We start from the raw sequence: 23,728 nt of genomic DNA, 5'->3' as shown, positions 1-23,728 counted from the left end.
TAGAGCCATAGTAACTAGTTATGGCAAAAAATAAAAGGGTCGAAATTTGGCTATTTTTAGAAAATTTCCCTGTACTATTTAGTACTGGGATTTTTTCGAAAAAATGGCCAAAATATCCACTTTTTAAAATTCAATAATTATGCGATAATATGGCCATATATGCGCATATATCGTGTTATAAACATATTATAGGGCCTTAGTAACTACTTATGGCAAAAAATAAAAGGGTCGAAATTTGGCTATATTTCGAAAATTTCCCTGTACTATAGTACAGGGATTTTTTCGAAAAATGGCAAAAATATCCACTTTTTAAAATTCAATAATTATGCGATAATATTGCCATATATGCGCATATATCGTGTTATAAACATATTATAGAGCCATAGTAACTAGTTATGGCAAAAAATAAAAGGGTCGAAATATGGCTATTTTTCGAAAATTTTCCTGTACTATAGTACAGGGATTTTTTCGAAAAATGGCCAAAATATCCACTTTTAAAAATGCAATAATTATGCGATAATATTGCCATATATGCGCATATATCGTGTTATAAACATATTATAGAGCCATAGTAACTAGTTATGGCAAAAAATAAATGGGTCGAAATTTGGCTATTTTTCGAAAATTTTCCTGTACTATAGTAGGCCTACATGGATTTTTTCGAAAAATGGCCAAAATATCCACTTTTTAAAATGCAATAATTATGCGATAATATTGCCATATATGCGCATATATCGTGTTATAAACATATTATAGAGCCATAGTAACTAGTTATGGCAAAAAATAAAAGGGTCGAAATTTGGCTATTTTTCGAAAATTTCCCTGTACTATAGTACAGGGAAATTTTATATTATATAAACATATTATAGAGCCATAGTAACTAGTTATGGCAAAAAATAAAAGGGTCGAAATTTGGCAATTTTTCGAAAATTTCCCTGCGCAAAGGGTACAGCTCAATCTTCTCATTCGGAAAGGTAAAGAACGCAAAAAGAAATGGACAAGAAATGGACAGAGCCATGTGGGGTCATTAAAACTGAATTGGACTGGGTCATTAGATAATGAGGAAACGGGACAATTGGCCAATGGGGCCCAAGAATCTAGGAGGTTGTTTTGAATACCGGCATACTAAAAACTGTCAATTTTAGGGGTTTATCACATGATCGATGTATTAAATGATATTAAATAATAGAATAATAAGACTTTAATTTTATGTTAAAAGTTGAGAAAGTCGACATTGTTTTATCCAATTTTCGAAACAAAATCCTTGTACTATAGTACATGAATTTTGTTTTTTAAAAAACGGTAAATTCGACTACAATATGTGTGCTGTATTAGTTATTAATTAACTAGTTAAAAAACCCACCCTGACTTCTAATTGGCCAACAATATTCCAAGTAGTTTGATATTAAGTTAGCCTTTTTCAAAAATTGAGACAAAATTACCGTTAACTTTGTCTGGGGCTTTTTTTCTAGGCCACATGGTACCATATGATATGTGTAACTGTCAGAGGAGTAACTAAAGGTTACTGGATGATAACCTCTATAGTATGAGTTATTATCACAATATATTATTAGAATTGGTGGAAGGAATTATTTGATTCACATTAAAATGAATTGTAGTGGAATTGCTCTTGAAATAAATATAAAATATTTGAGAATTTACACTGCTAAGGAAATACTCTTGACAAGAATATAGAAGTCACCATTTAATGTACACTCAACTGCAAAAAGTTTCCCCTCTGCTTTTTTTGTAAGGGCTTGGGACCTTCAAATACAAAGTGCAATGAATGATATAATGTAAATTATAATGTAATAATTAAAACTGAATATAATTTATAAAAATTACAAAATAATTTACAACATTAATCATTGCTCTTTGGATTTGGCAGCATTAAAAACTTTTTTTTTTTTTTATTATTATTAAAAAAAAATTGAAGATATATGAAAGAGTATAAAAAGTCTATCCATGGCTACAAAAATCATTTGGAATCATTCTTGTTGCTGCTTTTTTTTCCGCTCTTGACGAAGGCGACGGATGGCAACCATAGTCGATTTCCATTCTTCAAAAGTCACATCAGATGTTGCAGCACAATACCAATTTCCATAGTACTGAGTGTGGTTCTTATTTAACCTTGGTTGCTTACACTTTGAGCACACAATCGCAGACGTTCTTGGTTTGTATATTTTGATCGGTTTCCCTTCCGATATGTCTTTAGCCACTCGTTTTCTGTACAAGAGGGTAGTTCTAGGAATACGAGTACTGCTAGCCTCAGGGACTGATGGTGGTGGTTTTGCTATCTCGCCTGGAACTGGGATCGACTGTCTGTTTCCTAAATAGGCTAGGCCGGAAGTGTTTTTTGGTAGGACAAATGTGAAAGATGGAGCGCTTGTATGAACGTTTAGCACCGCTGGCTTGGTTAAAGGTTCAAGTAGGGTTTTATCAGAGACAAGTTTGGGTACTGTTGCTGAGATGCCAGATTCCAACACTTGCCGCTCTTGCTTCTTTGATGTTCTGTTGTACCTGTTGTAAATAAATCAAACACAGTATTTAAAAACTTGAATGTATTTACTGTAGTGTAAAATAACAGTAATAACAAGTTAAAACTCACCACTGGATGAGTGTCGTACGATTTATCTCCATCAACTGAAGCTTAGCAAACAACATCAGGTGTCCATTCGATAGCACTTTCCGACGAATGTTCTTGTAGCCTTTGGTAATGAGCGGCCAGCGCTGGAAACGTTTACCTTCGATAGATACGGTAGATGGATACGCTTCACACAGTTTGGTAATAATGCACTCCATATATCGATTGCAGTCCGGCCACTGAGCTGGTCCGGTGTTCTGACCTAAGAAGCATCTTTTTAAAAAAAAACAACAAAGAAACGAGTTAGATTTAAGACTCATCATGCAACAAAGTGAAAAACGCTGGAAACTGCCTTACCGTCGAGTGCTTTCAACACCAGGTATTACGGAAGTAGTTTTACTTTTCTTGAACCTGCCTTTCGTCAAGTAATCTTGATGCCGTGCTTTGCGCTTAATGGTTTTGTCATAAGCATCCAGGTTGTTCCACAACTTTGCGACATGTTCAGCATGACTTTGACTTATCACTCCACTGTCTTCCTTAAACTGCATAAGGTAGTCTGCCAGGGCTTCAACTTTGGCGTAGCCTGGAATGTTGTCCGGTCCAGTGGAATCCTCAAGTTCCTAAATTGTAAAATATGAAAACAAAATAAATTATTAGACTCGTGCATTGTATTTCAAAACAGAAACAAAATTTGTGAGGTAGAAGCTAATAATACAAATTTAACTCACTGTGTCAATAAGGGCTGCTTTTCCTTCACCATCATCATCATTACCGTCACATAAAGGCAAGGGCTCCAGCTGGGGTGGTGAGATTTCTTTAGCATTTCGAGGTTTAAAACAACGCTTAGGTGGTTTGTAGTCAGGTTGAGTCTTGTCATCATAACCTTCATCAACATCAAAAGTGTAAATTTCTTCATCAAAGTCTTCATCATTAATGGTATCTGTTTTGACAGGAAATTGAGTTTCGAGTACTTTGTTCGACTGGCTATACAGGTACTCCACTCCGATGAGTTCTCCAGTGTACTTGTTTGGAATGATAAAACTTTTGTACACTTTTTTGCCAATCACTTGCTCTGCCAGTATGTTGAGAGCATGCTGATGCAGTCCACTATATGTACTGGAGATGGGTGCTCCAGACTGGGTAGCAGCTAGTGCACGGTTTGCATTCCATCGAACAAGTCCTTCCATCAGGTAAGCTTGGAAATGTAAGTCGCTAGCACGCTCACCTGAGAAAAAAATAAAACATCCATAATTATGAAATTATACAAAAATCAGTAGATAGGTTTGAAGATTTGGTAGATACCAAATAAAAAGTAATACTGTACCTGGAATAAACCTGTTAAGGTGAAGGTGAAACGATTCCAAAGAAGTGGAGCCTCTTGCGCAACGATAAACTGGCAAGGTAACTCCACCCTTAAGCATCTCGCTGGTTTTTGTGTAGAGCGGGATGCCTTCTGGATCCTGGATGCAGGCGATGTGTCGCTCTTGTGAGCTCCAGATATCCCAGGTCTGTTCGGAGTCTAAGAGTGGGACGCCCATTGTGTCACGGCCTTCTTCACCATCGAGGGAAGTCAGGAGCTCTCGGATTAGGTCGGCAGTCTCGCGAGTCCCTCGTGTTGTCCTGCGACAATGTAAAGCATACTCCTTCTTGCTGATGTTTTTCAATATGATGTCGTCTGTTGGGTTGGAATGCTTCTTGCTTGCAATGAGCTGTTCACGCTTGGCGAGCTTCAGACGTTCAACATCGTCAGCGCTCCACTCAAAAATGCAAGCGGAAAGACGTTTGAGAAAGATCGGATACAACTGATGTGATTCTGTTGAACAAGCTGCAGCAATTCTCCTCATGAAGTGCCAGATGTCCAGGCGAATTTGCATGTCAGGCCAGGCGCTGAACATCTTCCTTATGCTTGAATGACCGCAGCAGTCACGATCGACGTAGAGAATATCGGGAGGAGGTACGCCTGCCGAAGCATATCGGTTAATGATACCGTTTGTCATGTTGTTTAGGCCACATCCTTCTGCAGCAGTCAGGACTGTAATGAGCACCTGGCCGTGCTCATTTCCGACGTTTGTTGCCCATGCTCCTGTTCCACATGCACGACCGGCTAGCTTCCTTACAATCTGCAAAAAAAATATAATAATTATTAGGAAGAAAGCTTCCCGACAATCTGCAAAAAAAAATTTAAATAATTAAAAGCAAATTGCAGAAATTACTTACCCTTTTGGTCGAGTCAATCTTCAACACTCTTCCGAACGTCGATGTGATAGAAGCCTTGAGTTCGTCGATTCTTCCCATTACTTCGTTGCAGTAGATGGTGAGGAACCATTGGACAGTGGGAACAGGAATCATTTTAGACACCTCATCAAATTTAGAAGCAGCAATGACATAATCATCATGAGAACCACAGAACTTCTTGCAATTTTCTAAGTAGAGAGCCACTCTCTCATTCCACCGCCTTGTGTGTTGTTCTAAGACTTGTTGGCGAAGCTGTGATGGACTGTTCCCGAGACCACGGTACTTTAGAAGCTGCAGGACCCGGTTGTCGCAGGCCAAGTGATACGAAAGTACAACAGGAAACTGAAGGCGATGCGCTAAATCAAGTTGCTTTAAAATGTTTTCACTCCAGCCAATTTGTCTTTGTTGGCAGTTAGAGCACCTCAGTTGTTCTGTTGCAAGAAAGTAGTGGCAGTCTAAATCCAGGACTGGACGAACGATTCCATGGAGGCCGCCTGATGTTAGTGGATAGCTCTTGCATTCTGGCCGAGGGCAGACCAGCTTGACCTGCCAAGTCTTGCGGGGCAACCAAAGAAGAAGACGATGACCGAAGTAACTGTTGGCCATGGGTATGTTTTTGTTGAGCGGATCCGGTTGAGGTGGATAATACCAAAGTTGTTTGAGTTTAGTTGAATCCAACTCTGCGGTCCCTTTCTTCGATTTCTTGAATAAGGTTTTTGAAATCCACTGTTGATCAATCTCGGGCAAGTTCTTCTTCCATTTATCTGGTATGAGACAATCTGCAAGAAAAACCAAGACAAAATTGTATAATTAATTAAACTACATTATGTAATTTTCATTTTCTAGTTTTAAACATCAAACAAAATAATTAAAATTACATGAAATAAACTACCTTCACTATGTTTGATAGTTTCTGTAGTGGATGGCATAGTACTAACAGGTTCATAAGATGTATTTGGTTGAGCTGCAAGACGGAAAATTAAAGAATATTTAGCAGTAAACTACTTTCATTCGCTATCTACAGTATGCTAGAAAGCAATATATTTAAACAACACGATTTTATGATTGAGTATAAATGAATGCATAAAAAAAAACCTAAACCCAGCAAACCTACAACATACACAGGCACTAAAAATGCAAAACCTCGAATTATTAATTTAAAAAATGCACAAAAAACACAAAATATGAAATAAGTCTTACCTGGTGCATATGAGGTTGATGGCTGCAAAGAAGCATCAAAGACATCAGTACCAGAAAGTGTTTCATCTGTGACATCCTTAACCTTTTGTAGCTCAATACCAACAGGTATGTACGATGTCTGTCTAGTTGGGCATTTCCTGAGGCGTTTTATTTCTTTCATTGCTATGGCTTCTTTGCCTTCTGGGAAAGACTCCAAGTACCTCTTAAAGTTGAATTTGTTGATATTAAGTGAACTTGTACTTGGAATTTCATTAGCCATTTTAATTACAAAACATACTGCATATTCCAGTACATTTTCGACCATCCACTTGAATGTTTGTCCACTGTATTTACCATGCTGAAACCTGTAGCAGCCCAACACATCACATTCATCTTTGGTGTTTCCACCCAGCCTGCACACCTCCTTCAAGGCATCTTGGCGTACATCATCAGGAGTTAGACACTTGCCAGTTGGTCGTTTTCTCAAGCTGTTAAATACTACAGCAGCAGATGTATCTTCAAGAATTAAGGCACCCTCTTCACTGCGCCGAAAAGTTGGTCTTAACATACTGTACTGTCTATTGAACACCTGCAAAACTAAAAAAACTGATCAAAGGCAAAAATATATGTAAGTAAAGTATGTGATAAAAGAAAATGTTACCCGTATAATGCCACTGTGCACCGTGCAGTTGTAGTAAATGGCTGTAAATAAAGGAAAATCAAATCTAAATAAAATATCTGTGGGTTATAATTTCTCAAGTAATAATTAATAGTAGACCAAGACTTTAAATGTAAAATATTAATAAAATGAATCACATAGCATTAAAACATATCTACTAAGAACAAACTATTTTATCTAAATTAAATTAAGAAAATATTACATATGAATAATTATGTTTTTTTTTCAATTAACAAAACTATATAAAGAATTACAACATAAATTAGAGTAAATTGAATAATCTTTGTTTATTAAACAGTGTATGTATTAACTCTTTGATCCCTGAGCACTTCCTTTAATGCAATAAAATTATTTGAGAATCTTATCTAAATCCACAAATACAGTTGATTGCCTAATTAAACGAATGCTTTAGATCAAAGAGTAGAAGCCTACACTTAATTAAACAATCATTATAATAAAAGTTAAATTGTTTATCTATCAATTAGAAGGCTTAGTCTGTTTCCCATGGATGCTATTCTGATACAGCACACATTTAGTTTTTTATAGTTTAAAATTATGTTAGGCCTAAAATCTATTACAGGCTACATAGGCTAGTCTAACTAGTAGTAGGATTGTTAAAATATTAAATAAATTAAACTTTGAAGAATAGCTTACTTTAAACTAAATCGATAAATACTAATCTAAGCCTAGGCCTAGTCTATCTAACTACCCGTAGTAGATAAGTTTTGAAGAAAAAAAATAACAGGGAGCCTTAAGTAAGTATAGCATCTTACTAGGGCCTATAGCCCTTGCAGGCCCATGGTTTGACTTACAATTCATGGCAACCAAAAAAGTCTTTCTATCTAGCCTAGCCTAGGCGGCCTATATAGTAAATACATTAATTAAAGTAAGTGTCGAGTGACACTATATCTAAACCCTAACTAACCTATAAAGGCATGCGTTATTGTTAATACTTTATGAAATATATGTAGGCCTATTGGTAATTAGGGGGGGAAGTAATAATAGCAAATGCATTTTACCCCACAGAGCAGACCGCCAACAAGAATTAGCGTCGACCGCGGGGCTGGCACCCATACAAACACATTTGCTAGGCCATAGTCACGGCCTAGGCCAAACAAGTTATCAACACTTTAAATGCATGAAATCAATTTCGCTCTTACCTTTAATGCAAGTACACGTTCGAGTTGAATACAGCTACTACCAGAATTCGCCTTGAAATTAATAATAATAATAATAAGTCTAGAGGATTTGTAAAAAGATGTTGTCGCATGTAAATCTGGACAAAATCTCATCATTGTTTGTGTTGTGAAAAACTTGTGGAAGTCAGATATTAATTACGTCACTTTTCAGTGTTCTGATTGGTCAAAATGACGACATTTGGAACACTTTTCTAAGGCTCTGCTTACGTCACTTTTCAGTGCTCTGATTGTTCAACTTTTGGAACGCTTTCCGCTGCTCTGATTGGTCAATCAGTTGTTCAATTCATTGTCCAATTCTACAGCACACATTGGGTTATTTGTAGTACTAGTACAGGGATTTTTTCAAAAAATGGCCAAAATATCCACTTTTTAAAATTCAATAATTATGCGATAATATTGCCATATATGCGAATATATCATGTTATAAACATATTATAGAGCCATAGTAACTAGTTATGGCAAAAAATAAAAGGGTCGAAATTTGGCTATTTTTCGAAAATTGGCCAAAATATCCACTTTTTAAAATTCAATAATTATGCGATAATATTGCCATATATGCGCATATATCGTGTTATAAACATATTATAGAGCCATAGTAACTAGTTATGGCAAAAAATAAAAGGGTCGAAATTTGGCTATTTTTCGAAAATTGGCCAAAATATCCACTTTTTAAAATTCAATAATTATGAGATAATATTGCCATATATGCACATATATCGTGTTATAAACATATTATAGAGCCATAGTAACTAGTTATGGCAAAAAATAAAAGGGTCGAAATTTGGCCATTTTTCGAAAATTGGCCAAAATATCCACTTTTTAAAATATGTTGCAGTAACACATTGTGTGATTCAGCGCATGGCAATTATTTTGGCCATGTGTACACATTTACAACTTTAGACGTGTATGTGTACACATGTAGACATGTGCGATGAGAACATTTTAATGCTTAATTCTGAAGCAGAGCAAAATTATACATAGTGTAAATTGTACCATGTTTTTTAATATAGATACATAACTCAATTGAACATTAATACAAATTGGGTTCGCTTAACATTTTACATCATAGTGGTTCTCCAAATATCATTTTCTATAATGAGATCTTATTATTCCACAGGGCGTTTCAAATCCTAATTAAGTCAACACTTGTATGACGGCTTGTTTTAAGCACCGGTATTGGTTTGTCAAGTATTTGTAATATCAACATTCATTCTGTATTGCACTTTGCTATCTTAATGTCAAAATCATACAGAGAATAAAGTGTGTTTTAAAGCCTTGGCGCAGTGTTCATTGGTACACCAAACCTTGACAGTAGACTCACAGACTTTTCAATAGTAGTCTTAATGAAACCAGGCGTTGAAGGACGTCGCGCAAACTCTTCAGCTTTCACGCGCAATTCTCCCATAATTTGTCTGAAATAAAAAGACCATAATGTTAATTTTTGTTAATTAACTAATCACTATTCTATCAGACAAAGTGTAAACGGAGTTTAAATTGATTTATCAAAAGATATTGTCTGCTTTGAGGTGTAAAATAAATGATTAAATTACTTGGTGTATGGATTTCTGCGTGATGCATAGCGATATACCAAGAAATTGAAATGCATAAACGGCGACAACAGGCTGCATTTACCACTGAAAGAAAAAATGGTTTTTACTAATCAGATCTTGAAAGGGAGCTTGTTTTGTTTCCTCTGTTGTTTTATACAAGACTCCTTATAAGGCACCTTTATACCGAGACAATATTGTACAAGCAAACATCATTAATGGTTCAGAAAATATCACAAACAAATTTTCTCGCATTTGCAATCTAGCAAAGTATGGATATATTTACTAGTACTTACTAGAACAACATAAAAAATAAAAATGGAAACAAGATGATTTCATTAAAAGCAATGATACGCAGTACGTCCGTCTGTCTCGTCACCAGTTTATTGATCAAGTTCCTCAGAATAGGTACTGAAGTAGGCCCAGCTTTCTACACAAAAGAAAACACAAAAGGCATCATGGTCAACAACATACAGTAGAAGCTCTTTTAAGGGACAACTATTTGGGGTGTCCTTAGTCACTGGAAAGTTCCCTTTAAAAAGGGTGTCCCAAAGGAGCAGGGTATTTGTAGGGTGTGAAAAGGAGTTTGGATAAACTGAATTATTAGTACTTTACTATATTAATGCTACCTAATGATGATGATGATGATGTTATGGTAGCAGTGGTGTGCCCAAATATGGTAGTGATATGTCATCATCATGTCCTTATATGGGCACAACACACTTGTTGTCAGTTTGATAGTGTAGACAAAGCTTAATATACATATAAAACAACTTACATCAAGCAATTTCCTGGTGTAATTTGCGGAATGAAGTAGGCTATATAGAAACACTGGAATCAAAGCAACTGTATACATGTTAAGGCTTGTTAAAATTAATTAGAACAAAACCAGTATTAAATGTTTCCGGATTCTCATGTTTGTGTTCATCATTGCATTATCCGATATAAGTTGATGACCACACAGGCATTGCATGTCCTGTACAAACAGCTAATATTTATACTCAGTAAAAGGCTAGTGTACTACTGTAGACCATACATATGAGAGGGATACAGGTAACTTGGCTAACACAACATGAACTTTTACAGTTGTTATTGAATATGTCAACAATTTCTTTATAAATACTAAATAATAATACTGTACTTTAAATGGCAAAAATCCTATTTTAGTGTGAATTTTCCATTTTGTATTGTTTTTGTATATATTGAATTTTATTCTGAAATAAAGTGATCAATCAATCAATTACCACAACGTAAAACAGGTTTTTATTTTTGATTGTGTAATCCTGCATAAATATATTATTATAGAAGAAAGGATACTTGTAATAGGTGACCCATTGATAAAGATCAAAGAGTACAAGACATTATGGCAGCTATCTTCAAGTAACAGCTGAGCGAGGTAATGACGAGAGAAATGGAAATTTGGCATCCGCTGGTGCAAACGAAGGGCGCTGGCCAATGCGTTACAGATCAGTGCACGCTGATAATAACTGTAACTTTCTTCACGACTGCTGCAAAATAATGATAATTTATTTATTTATTTTCCGTCACATTTAACAGCGGGAAACCTGCCACTAATAGAATGGATTAAAAATATTTAAAACAATATAAAATATTCTAAAACATTATACATCATACATTTATAATTATTCAGTATATTTTTTAAATTACTAGCCTGTATATCTACACATTTAAACATTTAAATTTTCATTTATTTTACCAAACCAACAATAAAAACAGGTCAGCCAAGGTAAGTGACCTAGGCTACTATGACTCAATGAGTAATTCCTTTATACAATATAAAAATATTTAAATTTGGTAATTATGAAAAACACAATTGAATACGGTATTGAATTTATTGTTTGTAAACTTATTAGTGGATGCTATGATAAATAAATAGTTGAATTACCTTGATAAGGGCAGGACATACATGATTGAAAACGTAACGCTTGCAATGCGAGCTATCCACATTCCACAGTCAACTTTGTTTTCCAGTAGATGGCTCTAAATTAATAAAAACACACAACAAACTTGGTTATATTGTACCTAATATGGTATATCATCTTGTAATAATCAGTTTAAAAGGTGATTATATCAACAAAATCAAAGTTTCCCATATGAATTAGTGAGCAAGTTTTTTGTTTGGAGCCAATTTATAGCAGTCCCAATTTATTTACAGTAATATTTTTTAATTTTTAATAATCATAACAAAAAAAGATTATTTTGTAATCCATAAAATGAGTTGAAATACCCAAGTCGTGAGAACGAGATAAATTAGGTGGTAGCACAAGTTTAAATATGGAAAACCGGGGTGCTTATGGATAATAATATGACTGAGAGGTTTTGTGCGCTACATTAATGCACCAATTGAGACAGTTATTAAGGTCAAATCCGACAAATGATTAGCATTGGAAAATTTGACCCTAACAATAAAGAATAATAGGTTTAAATGTGTATTTAACGCTGGTTTGCAAGTGGAGAATGTTATGTTGTTTGTGCTTCATAATCATAGCCTACGTACACCGACAGCTCCCCAACTATGTGCTTGTTGCTGCTCCTGCTGCTGCTGTTGGCCTCCGCTGCCGGTTGTACTTGTTGGAACATCTTCTGGTACCTCTTCTATTGTTGGCATCTTGAGAACTTATCTAAAATCAATTTGAAACAGAATCACATTCAAGAACAACATTTTTCACAATAAAGCAAAACCTTAAATATGTATTTAGCCCAGATATTCAAGGTGCCTTCTTTGAAACTACATATTGCTATTCTCCTCCAGACCTCTCTACTATGTACTAGCTAGTTAAACTGACTGAGCAGGCCATCCTACTCTACTACTACTAGTCTCTAACTCTAGAGGGGCCTACCTACCTGTCCTATCTATGACTAGGTCTTAGCTTAGCTTAGCCTTAGGGTTGCTTTGGGTACGAGATGGCCAGCACCCGGCTCTAGCAGCAATAGTAGTAGAGGATTGATTGGCCTCGAGCCCTGCCTAGCCCTGGTGGTGGGCCTGGGCCTAACTATCTAGCTAGCCTACTATAGATTTATCCTACTTAATCTAAAAAGCATATTTATAAATATATACCCTATTTCTTACATAAAACTTATTTATAGCTAAAATAAATTTTATATACAAGCAAGAAAATACCTTTGTCCTTTTTCTACTTTAATTTTATTACTCAGCTAAATCCAGACGTAAGTGGCGTCGTACACAACATATCCTTCCCATCATGCAAATACTTGACGAAGCGTATCGTCGGACGATGTGTGGGCAGCGGTGCGGAACAGAAATTCAAGAAGTAAACATTGCAACATCATTGTCACTATACTAGCTGTAAGACGAAGAAGATAAATATTGTTTAAAGCTAACATATGTACAGACAGAATGATTATATTCCATTTTACCAAATTCTCTATAAGAAACCCTTCCATAGAAATGACGGAAATGGGAACAAGGATAACATAACTGAGTCGAGGGTGGCTGCACTCTGACTCTCTCCACCCGAACCCTAATGAAGAAGCAGCCTCTGTCAGTTCTCATTATTAGCACTAGGCCTAGGCTTAGTTAGCCTATCTCTATTACTGTAGTCTAGTTTGAAATAAAATTGGTAATGATTTAATTCAAATACATACTATTATTATTATTATTAACTGTTGGATGATTAAGCGGTTGACCTAAATAAGATTGTCAATATACTGTATAACATTTTATTTTCAAATGTATAACATTTTCTGTTTGAAAGTAGGTTAAGAGACTACTATGAAAAAAGTCTTAATAACCGGTGCATCAGGTCTGCTGGGAAGAGCCATCCTTAAGGAATTCAGCAATAATGCATCATGGGAAGTACTGGGTCTGGCATTCTCACGGTCTGGTAACAACCTAAAGAAAGTGGATCTTACAGACGAAGCAGCGATCAAAGATACACTCAACACATTTAAGGTACAAATAAATATATACCAAATTTGCACAACATTAATAGTAGTATATCTAAATACAGTGGCAACATGAAGTCTCATGTTGTTTTTTTTAGCCTGATGTTGTTGTTCATTCCGCTGCAGAAAGACGCCCAGATGTCGTACAAAATAAACCTGGTGAAACAAAGCAGTTGAACGTTGGTGCTACGGAGGTTATTGCAAAACTCTGTGGTAATTATTTATGGTATTGAACAAACACTTCAGCAGACATGATTTTAACTTATGTGTATCCCTATAATTTCCCAGTGATGAAAATGACTGGAAAATCCCGCATTTGCATGATCAATAGAATTCTTACAACCTTTTTTTTCTAAAAAAAATGATTGGCTGCACATGCAAGTTATGACTATTACTTGAATAGCAACATTTGAGAGTAAATTTGTGATAAGAATTTTCTATTTTTTTGCAGGGGAGCTTAACACGTTTTTGGTTTATATCAGTACTGATTATGTATTTGATGGAACAAAACCTCCCTACAAACCAATGGACCAACCCAACCCTTTGAATGCGTATGGTCAAAGCAAACTAGATGGTGAGAAGGTTGTACTGCAATGCAATCCAAGTAAGTTTAAAAGACATGGTTCACATCTAACATATCAAGGCATTTTGAAAAAGGTTTATGTGAACAATGCCTTAAACAAGATTGGAACCCAGCCTATGGTATTACAAGCTGAACACCATCAGGTTTTTTTAAATTCACAATAAATTAAATCATATATTTTACTTGATTGACAGGTGCTGTCGTGCTTCGTGTACCCATCCTTTACGGGCAAATAGAATTTCTTTCTGAGAGTGCCGTTACAATCTTATTTAATGCTGTGAAGGACTCGTCCAAACCAGGCAGTATGTGTCACTACCAACAACGCTTTCCAACACACACACAAGATGTCGCTGCTGTTGTTAAACAGTTGGCAGAAAAACAGTCTAAGGTAAAATTATACCAAAAATAGAAGATGGTTTATGAACATAATTTATATCTAATAGTTTGGGGTAATATCGCATTATGATAAAACATGTACAGCAAGCTGCCACATGTGTTGCTAGGTCAGTGTTTACAAACTGATATATTTTTTTTCTTTGCAGGATTCATCTATCAAAGGCACATATCACTGGAGTAATAATGAACAACTAACAAAGTTTACAATGGCGGTTAAAATGGCTGAAATATTCAACCTACCACATGACCACTTGCAAGCCAATGAGAATGCTCCTCCTGGAGCGCCTAGGCCTAAGAACGCTCAACTTGATACGTCTGATTTAGAAGCACTTGGTATCGGGCAGAGAACACCATTCCTGGAAGGAATTAAGGAAGCGTTGTCACCATATTTGTGACTTTTTAATAATAGTCATAATAATAGTTATATTATATCATATTTTCTCCATGATTTATTTAAATAAATATTATAATGAAAATATTTTTACTGAACAAGTGAATATGATCACAAATAACTGACAATCATTTGGATAAACAAGTAATTTTGTTGAATTTATATAACATCATTTAATTATTTTTGGTATAATAAAAATAGACATAATACACTATTGATTTGCTTGATTACAGTACTTTAGACTTAGACAATTTATTTGTACTTAATTTAAGGATACATTACAATTACATTTTCTTCTGTAAATTAATTTTTAAAAATTGTTTTATTGTTGTTTTTTGGTAAATATGTAATAGTACTGTAGTACAGTATATTGAGAAATGAGAAAGAAATAAACTAAAACGTAGCTTCCTGACTCTACAAAAAATAGTAATAGCGCCCTCTATGTTTATTAGAGCTGAAAACTAATTTCTGCACGTGTGTACAAAATACATAACAAAGTATAGCTGAAAGTTACTCATTTCCAGATTTACAAACAGCACGAAGAGAAAGACATCAAATTTATGCAAAGCAAACTATTTGCTAATGACAAGAAACAACAACATTCCTTCAAATTGATAGCCTCTTTTTTTTTAATGTCAATTTTCACATATTTTCGTGAACTGCCATGACCTTATTGAAAAAAACAACTTTTTTAAAGAATTATCGTAGATCAATTTAATAAGATTATGACCACAAATGTGAAAAGGTCAACAAGTAATCCCTATTATTTAATGTGAACTCGGTCAAAAGGAAAGACAAGATACACAGGTCGTGACCTTGGTAACTGTGAGGGTACCGATAGTAGTAGCGGCTTTTGTTTTTTTTTTCTCTAAACCACGGAAATGCTACTGTTGGTAAAGTAATTATGGAGGGGGTACTCGCTGGGAAGATTCCCCGGGCTACAAATTCAATATACTAAATCCACATTAAAGAATATTAAAAATGAAATACTACTCAATAGAAGCACAAGATAATACACCTACAAAGACTATATACAACTTTTATATTTATCTTCATCTGAAGTCTTTTGTCGCGACGTCAGCATGGACATTTAAGTTAGTCATACTTAAGCTTGGTTCCCACTAGAACGTAACGCAAGGACGTAAACGCAACGCAAGCGTGTTGACCAATGACAAGCAAAGTTATAGACAGTTAGCAATCACAAGCGAATAAGTCATCGCTTGTGATTGGTCAATTCACTTGTGTTGCGTTACGTCCTTGCGTTGCGTCGCTAGTGGGAACCACGCTTAAGATGACAGGGGAACAATTTATACAATAATAGTCACCTGGTGATCTATAAATGTGGACAATGACAAACGTGAAAAAAAACTACAAAAAACTGTTTTGGTTTAATAATAATTATCTCAAGATGAAAATGACACTTCCCCGTCCACCTCATTAATGTGATGTTCTTATAGGCCTGAGAAAACTCATTGTGGTCTCAGAAAAAAAAAATAAGCATGCAGAACGTAAACTGGTTACCGTAGTAAAGCGTGGTTCCCACTAGAACGCAACGCAACGACGTATTGACGCAAAGTGCTGTATTGCGTTATCACAAGTGGGAACCGACGATGCAATAGTGCTGCAAATATCGCAGGTTTGATTTCACGCAGGCGGGGGCAAACACAATTATTAGAAGGGTATTTTCTTACGTTGCGTAGGTTGCGTTACGTTGCGTCGCTAGTGGGAACCAAGCTTAACTGTTTGCTAAGTTTGCTGTGAATGTTATATAAAAATAAGAGGAAATTTAATAGCATTTACAACAAAAACAAGATTCACTAAAAAAGAAAGCAGCACTATTCAGAAGGTCATTTGAATCTTACATGTTGCTTACATTTATTTTAGTAAAGCATAATACAGACAAAATGTTGCCAGTTATCTTGTACATCAATTCATTTTATTAATATACCATACAAAAATTATTGTCCAAAGTCGTTTATTGCTGTACTGACCAGTTTGCTATAAATATTATATAAATATAAGAGGACATTTTAATAGCATTTACAGCAGTGAAATAGATGGAACAGCAAAAACAAGACTCACCAAAAAAAAAAACACTGATCAAAATATCAGATTTTAAAGATTTATATATACAGATATGTAAAATGTTGCCAGTCATCTTTGAAATAAATAAATTTAATTTAAGTACCATATGGTACATTTACTGTACGGTTGTTTTAATGTTTTTAATGTTACTGTCTTTCCAAGAAGCTAAATATTTTAATCTAATATAGCATACAAATAACTTTCCAATCAGACAACAGTACAAATACAACAAACCATTTTGTTCGAAGTTAGAAATGTGAAACATAGTACAGCGCACGAGGTAACGCCAGGTCAAATCTCTACTGCATGAACTAACGTTGAGACGCGCAATGCGTGGTTCCCACTAGAACGCAACGCAGTGACGTATCGACGCAAAGTGCTGTATTGCGTAATCACAAGTGGGAACCGACGACGCAATAATGCTGCAAACATCACAGGTTTGATTTCACGCGGGCGGGGGCAAACACAATTATTAGAAGGGCATTTGCTTACGTTGCGTAGATTGCGTTACGTTGCGTCACTAGTGAGAACCAAGCTTAACATCTATAAACCTGCTGCATACTACTAACTGTGCGCTCCATCCACACCACGCGCAACAATTAACAAACACGCACTTCGTGGATTCTTACGCGAGCTATACGCGTTTCCGCTTTTGTTACCTAGGAGATTTGATTGATTTTAGTTGAGTGCCCTCTATTACTGTAAAAAGTGTAAATCACGACAGAATTAGTTATTTAGAATGTTGTCTTATAAATATGTAGTGTGTAGATATATGATAAAAGAACATTAACACCACTAGAATGATTGTGTTTGTTATGCATGGCATACATAATCTCTTTCAATAACATGTTTGTTTTGCAATAAAATAGGAATATTGTGCTTTTATTATCACGAGATTTAAAATCTAATAATGAGGATAATATTAATACTAAATTGAAATAAATCTATAACAGGTGAGACTTCTTCTAGGAATAAAATAATTAGAATAGATTAAGGATAATATTATCCACCGCAAATAATCACCTCGCCCTTATAGATAAACCGTTAGATGCGGGCCGGCCGGGACCAGGAGAGGTACCAACCTGTCGCGTTTCTGTGAGCTAAATGAGAACAGATCGATCATTTAATGACAATTATCTTGATAATATGGAGTAGGAATTCCTCAGGTATGCGTCAGCTTGATCGATCATGAACGCAGGAGGTGCATATTGCCTATCTGTTTATATCTTAACTTTTATAGTTTCTTTGCTACTGAAAACGCTCTTGCATGTTTAGTGCGCGGTGAAGGATGCGAGCATACAATGACATTCAACATAGTTAAAAGTGCATCTCTCACATATTTAGGCTCATTCTCGTGGGATAAGTTTAAACTTTGGCTAGAAGCATTTCAACTATTAATAAATACACTTGACGATTGTATACAATAGATTGATACAACATAAATCTTCATTTTACGGTTTTAAGATAAAAATATTTACGTTTTCTACCGCAATTTGTAAATGAGTCAAATATAGTCAAATATAAGTTCAGTAAAGCTCCTTTCAAAATGTTCATTTTCTAATAATAAAGGCAGGGGTGGATCTCAATGACGTCATTCAATAAATACATTTGAAGGAAACTGAAAAAAAAAATAATGTATACTAAATTGAAAAGAAAGAAAATAGATCGTACGCTAAAAGAGCAATACAACTGACCACAGCGCCCTCAGCAATAATTTTCTCCCGGTAACTTTTTATTAAAGTATTTTTACGTCAGGATACTGACTATATTTTAATTAATCTATATTATCTATCTATTGTTTTGTAATATAGGCCATTGTATTATTGTAATTTATTATCTAAATATTGTGTTTAAGTGTACGCACCTTTATGTCGAACTGTGTCACTGATATAAAAGCGTATTCTCATTAATTAAAGTGATATATCATGTATATACAACAGTACGTGTGCATTGTTTGCGCCCGCGTTATCTGTAGACTATGTCACGTGTCAGTTAGCAGCGTATGATGAGTGCGAGCCGATGATTCTGACCATTGTTTAGAGTGGGTTTAAACAATTTTATCTCTAAACGAAACATTCTAGTTAACATTCGTGTACGGAAATTTATACAAAAAACCCCTAATAAGGAAATTAACAAAAAAGCGCATAAACTGAAAATAAAACAAATAAATAGATTCAGATTTCATGTTATAGACAACATTAATTAGGTTACGGTACTCACAATAGCAACCCACGCCGATAGATACGCGACCTACATTATAACACAGAGGAAATATAGCCTATAGATGAATATTGCGTATCATATAAACCAATCATATTTTTAGTGAAATCCTTTCTTCAAGCGCAAATTTGGCGCGTGTCGACTCTTTCCACGTGCAAATTGTTTAGAGTGGGTTTAAACAATTTTATCTCTAAACGAAACATTCTAGTTAACATTCGTGTACGGAAATTTATACAAAAAACCCCTAATAAGGAAGTTAACAAAAAAGCGCATAAACTGAAAATAAAACAAATAAATAGATTCAGATTTCATGTTATAGACAACATTAATTAGGTTACGGTACCCACAATAGCAACCCACGCCGATAGATACGCGACCTACATTATAACACAGAGGAAATATATAGATGAATATTGCGTATCATATAAACCAATCATATTTTTAGTGAAATCCTTTCTTCAAGCGCAAATTTGGCGCGTGTCGACTCTTTCCACGTGCAAATAAAAATAATGCAGTATTGTTTATCACATTAATTTAGCTAGACGTAGCATTTTACGACCGCATCCGCTCCCAATTCAAAATCTTTCGATCGAATAATTTGATTCGAAAGCAAAGAGTACAGTTTCAAAATTCTTAATCCTTCCTTTTGTTTACCAATGTCAACAAGTGAGGTTTTAAATTTAATCCCTTTTTACTTAATAAACTTAATAAACTGCAAAATAAATATTAGGGTGTACAGCTTGGGCAGGTGTAAAGATTTAATCGTATGTTTTCTAGGTGATTTCACGATGTTTGTACAGGTAACGGCGTTTGTTTTACCTAGAACAATACAGGCAGACTTATAATCGTATTAGGTGGCTTATGTCAGGTCGTAGAAGGGACAGGTAAGTAAGCTAAAATAATGGCAATTTTAAAAAGATATTGTTACACAAGTTATCAAGGCGTGCTTAAGTATAATTTCTTTTCACGGTATCAATTTATTGTTACTTTTCGTTATAAAAAGAATAATTGTCAACATTGTTTTTGTGATTTGTGAGGCCCGTGTGTTAATGCATGGGCGAGGTGTATACTTCTACTCGCGTGCCCTTTTAAAAACATCTGACTCTTGCACGAGTACCCAAAAGACTAATATAGGAACAAACGCCTTCAAAATCACTCGTTAGGCGCATCAATTACTGTAGGCCTACTATAATCCAGTGGTACCGTATATTGAGAAGATTAAAATATTTTCAAATATCAAGACTGAAGGAATGACATCACAACTATTAAATATTCTGGAATTGTTTTCCCAATCATGATATAACATATCACTGGTGGTATGTTCATGGAACATTCATATTCTGTGCATGATTAATCATACCAACATAAATGTAAATGCTATCTCTTTAATAAGCTAACACGTTTTGCACGCGCGTCTGGGCGTAACCTAGCCTGGGGGCTTGATGATTACTCGCCTATCGCCCTTTCAGATGAATTCTAAATTATATCATTATTATAAATACAATTTGAGCTTTATTAATGAATTATGTATTTTTTATAGATCTATGTTATCACATTAATATTGCTACTGTAAAATAGGCCAATAATGTTTGAATAGAAAGGTCAATACGGTGGGCTAACGTCCTTGCGTTGTTGTGTCCAAGTTTAAATATTTTGGAGTATAATATTTTACAGTAAATATTAATATAAACAGATACTGATATCACAAATATTTAACAATAAATCAGTTAGACACACGCACGCGTGCCATGCCGGTATTCCTATTGTAATTACTAGACTATCAAACCCAATTAAATTATGCATTCCTAAAGTTTGTATTATGTTATGGATCGAACGTTTGCGAAATGCAACTTTCTCACTTTTATGAATCCTTGAAATCGGTAGGACAAGGTGTGAATATGTCCCTTATGGGCATGTAAATCCTACAAGATTTGTTCCCTAAAGACCAAATTAATTACCATAAAAGCCCATATATCCCACGATTTAACGATAAGATTTAATAATCATAGCCCGTACATCAACTCAGTCAAATTGCCTAAAGTCCAATTGAACTAATTTTCTCTAGGCCGAACATCAGCATGGTAGCCAATCCCGGACAGGAAGTAAACAGCCGTGTACCGTGTTCGTCAGGTGGGGTATTTGAAAGAAAACAGGCCTAAAAGATACATTAATGCTGTAGGATACATATCACCTGAAATTACATGATTACATGATTTCCATTATGACGGACAACACATTTAATTGGTACAGAGGTGTGCCCTCTGGGTCCGGTAAGACCACTGACCACATGTAGGCCTTAAGAGGTTACAAAAAAGAAAGGAATCGTTTTTACAAAAAGTAAACCTTATCTATAGAAATGTTTAATTAGGTTGTTGATTATTGGTAGGACCAGCTTTCTTATGTCCTTTCACAGATAAAAACGTAGTTGGATATAGCATATGTTGTAGTTATGTGGCCATGGAACTTAGCCTATATCGTATATCGTATCAATAACTATCATTTCGAACTCATTCTAAGAATGTTTGTATCTGTGACGACCGATAGTCAAATTGTTTCACATTATTCGTTAAAGTGTGAAAAAACGACCCAACCATGAAAAATAATTAAACTTATGATATCAAGTAATGTACGCGGAAGCCGAGACCTTTTTCACTCCAGTGCCGATAGCAATTGCTTTGTTCAGGCCTAGAGGTGTTATGACTGTACCCCAAGTAAAACAAATATGGCCTATATTTGTCATAATTTTACGAATGCTAATAAATGGAAAAACACCATTTTAGCTTTTTTTTTCATGGAAACGAATCGTGACGTAACGTAAGTTTCTAGACTATCAACCTTGATAGAAATGTATTTATGTAATTCTTGTGAGAATTAAATGGATAAAACACTTAAGAAAATCAAACGGGTTTACTTAATATAATGAAAGAAGACATGATAACTTAATGATTAAAAATAGAGCAAGGACGTAACGCAACGTAAGTGATTTGACCAATCACAAGCGATGGATTATTTGAACAGTATGGCTTGTCATTGGTCAACTCGCTTGAGTTGCGCGTACGCCATAGGCTTGCGTCTCTAACCACGCTTTAATTCCTGGTCAAACCAAACACTCTATTCCATTTACACAATCTTCGTCCTTCTAGGAATTCATTAAGATTAATTTAAAGACACATTTGCTAAGCAAAAGCATATTAATATATTAATATTAACATATTAATATCGGTGTTTTTATTTCTATTATTTCATTTCATTTATTTCGTCAAGACAGAAACATAACAAAACATAACAAAAACCCGTGACGGTGACGGGATTAAACATAAGCAATTGCTTATACATTTTCTCCGCCGTCGTATTCTCCGCCGTCGTAAATTTTCTCCGCCGTCGTAAATTTTCTCCGCCGCCTTAAATTTTCTTCGTATCACCTAGGATACGGTAAATTTAATGAAAACTAGCACAGCAACATGGCCCTGACGCCCTTGTCTGATGCATTGGGTCACTTTCTCTGACATAAAAAACATATATTGTTGGAAGACTCATAAATCAGCGTGACATTTATAAAATGCATAATGCACATTTTACGTTGATTACTGTCACTCTAACAGCACCATTTATTGCAGATTTATGAACATCTTTAAAAATAAAAGTTTATATCGTTAAACTAATATATTAAGTTAGATATATGTTGTCAATTTTGTCTTTTTTAAATTCCAATGCACTTAAGAACATTGCAAGTACAGTAAGGTAACACCATTGTTAGGCCTAGGTGTCTCACTATCATTCTATTTATATATTTTATATTTATAAATAAAATGATGTCTTCAGACACCTAGGCCTAACAATGGTGTTACTTACTTTATATACTTTTATATTTATATATTTTATGTATACCTTCCAAAAGAGAAGCAGTACGGAGGTTACGTAAATTTAAAAAGCATGGGATTCAAAGCCTAATATAAATGTAATCTACAAAATGGATGAGCCAAGGGGTATACAGTACTATACAGTACATACTGTACAGTAATCCCTTGACCATTGAGAAGGCTACCATTATACTGTGCCACTGTTAAACTGCAATATAATCATGATTCATCGATATTTATGTTTTGTATTATTGTTATATACGGGCTATATGTTAAAATACAACTTTAGTACATTATTATGATATTGATAGACATTGATTTATTTATTTTCAAAACAGTCATTCATTCTAATTAACTTGAAGTGTAATAATCATCTGTCATTTGTACGCTGCCTACCAGCTTATTACGTAATATTACGTAATACATTGATTAAATCATAAGCTTCGAATGCAAACATTCCGCCGTGACATGGTCTACACACACAGACTGTAGACGAGTTTATGAACGTTTATTTACAACTCATTTAACTCTGTTTAGTTTTCTTATTATAGTAGGAAAAGATCATTCAAGAATGCTCTTAGTCACAAATCTTATATTTATATACGCCAATCTTAAGTTGTTTACTCCGGTTTATATTTGCTGGTCCTTTATAATTTGTACATACTTATAGTTTTCTTTAAATGATTAAATAGATCGAAGCGTTGAATTAAATTCTCAAAATGTGTTTTTCTTATTATTTTTCGTTCTTTTTCCTAAATATTTATTTTAATCTTTAAATTAAAATTGAATTACTCTGGCCTCTTTCAAGAAGTGTAGGCCTATCATACAATGTTTAAAAGGTGT

At 34.8% G+C, this 23,728-nt stretch overlaps 3 protein-coding genes across 8 annotated transcripts; 1 reads left to right on the top strand and 2 right to left on the bottom strand.

Annotated features, from left to right (window-relative positions):
- Nucleotides 1–1,937: 1,937 nt before the first annotated feature.
- LOC144841864 (uncharacterized) lies at nt 1,938–7,996 on the bottom strand. Its single transcript, XM_078698131.1, has 9 exons — nt 7,838–7,996; nt 6,020–6,700; nt 5,712–5,783; nt 4,802–5,598; nt 3,909–4,704; nt 3,313–3,809; nt 2,942–3,204; nt 2,609–2,857; nt 1,938–2,520 (listed from the first exon to the last, which is right to left on the bottom strand). Exons 2-9 carry the CDS (start codon nt 6,564–6,566, stop codon nt 1,989–1,991), a joined length of 3,753 nt encoding a protein of 1,250 aa, XP_078554257.1. The 5' UTR covers nt 6,567–6,700; nt 7,838–7,996; the 3' UTR covers nt 1,938–1,988.
- An 801-nt stretch (nt 7,997–8,797) lies between these two features.
- LOC144842262 (transmembrane protein 33-like) lies at nt 8,798–12,708 on the bottom strand. Of its 4 annotated transcripts, none has more exons than XM_078698680.1 (8): nt 12,566–12,707; nt 11,938–12,065; nt 11,330–11,424; nt 10,741–10,931; nt 10,202–10,269; nt 9,720–9,853; nt 9,427–9,510; nt 8,798–9,288 (listed from the first exon to the last, which is right to left on the bottom strand). In XM_078698680.1, the coding sequence occupies exons 2-8, from the start codon at nt 12,022–12,024 to the stop codon at nt 9,144–9,146; spliced, it is 804 nt and encodes a 267-aa protein (XP_078554806.1). In that variant the 5' UTR covers nt 12,025–12,065; nt 12,566–12,707; the 3' UTR covers nt 8,798–9,143. The 4 variants fall into 4 exon arrangements, with proteins under 4 accessions (XP_078554806.1, XP_078554805.1, XP_078554804.1 ...); XM_078698679.1 differs by having other exon boundaries at nt 10,741–10,928; nt 11,942–12,065; XM_078698678.1 differs by having other exon boundaries at nt 11,942–12,065; nt 12,566–12,706.
- On the top strand, nt 12,679–14,944 carry LOC144842261 (methionine adenosyltransferase 2 subunit beta-like). 3 transcript variants are annotated; one of them, XM_078698676.1, is made up of 6 exons: nt 12,679–12,751; nt 13,164–13,357; nt 13,449–13,563; nt 13,802–13,954; nt 14,128–14,321; nt 14,476–14,943. In XM_078698676.1, the coding sequence occupies exons 2-6, from the start codon at nt 13,178–13,180 to the stop codon at nt 14,722–14,724; spliced, it is 891 nt and encodes a 296-aa protein (XP_078554802.1). In that variant the 5' UTR covers nt 12,679–12,751; nt 13,164–13,177; the 3' UTR covers nt 14,725–14,943. The 3 variants fall into 3 exon arrangements, with proteins under 3 accessions (XP_078554802.1, XP_078554801.1, XP_078554803.1); XM_078698675.1 differs by having other exon boundaries at nt 12,683–12,751; nt 13,161–13,357; XM_078698677.1 differs by having other exon boundaries at nt 12,700–12,716; nt 13,161–13,357; nt 14,476–14,944.
- The last annotated feature ends 8,784 nt before the right edge of the window (nt 14,945–23,728 follow it).

The sequence above is a fragment of the Antedon bifida genome, chromosome 5 (assembly GCF_963402885.1).
Source record: "Antedon bifida chromosome 5, ecAntBifi1.1, whole genome shotgun sequence".
NCBI classification, from domain to species: Eukaryota; Metazoa; Echinodermata; class Crinoidea; order Comatulida; family Antedonidae; genus Antedon; species Antedon bifida.
The sequence above is the reverse complement of the archived record's forward strand: the minus strand, read 5'-3'. Positions and strand labels throughout refer to the sequence as shown.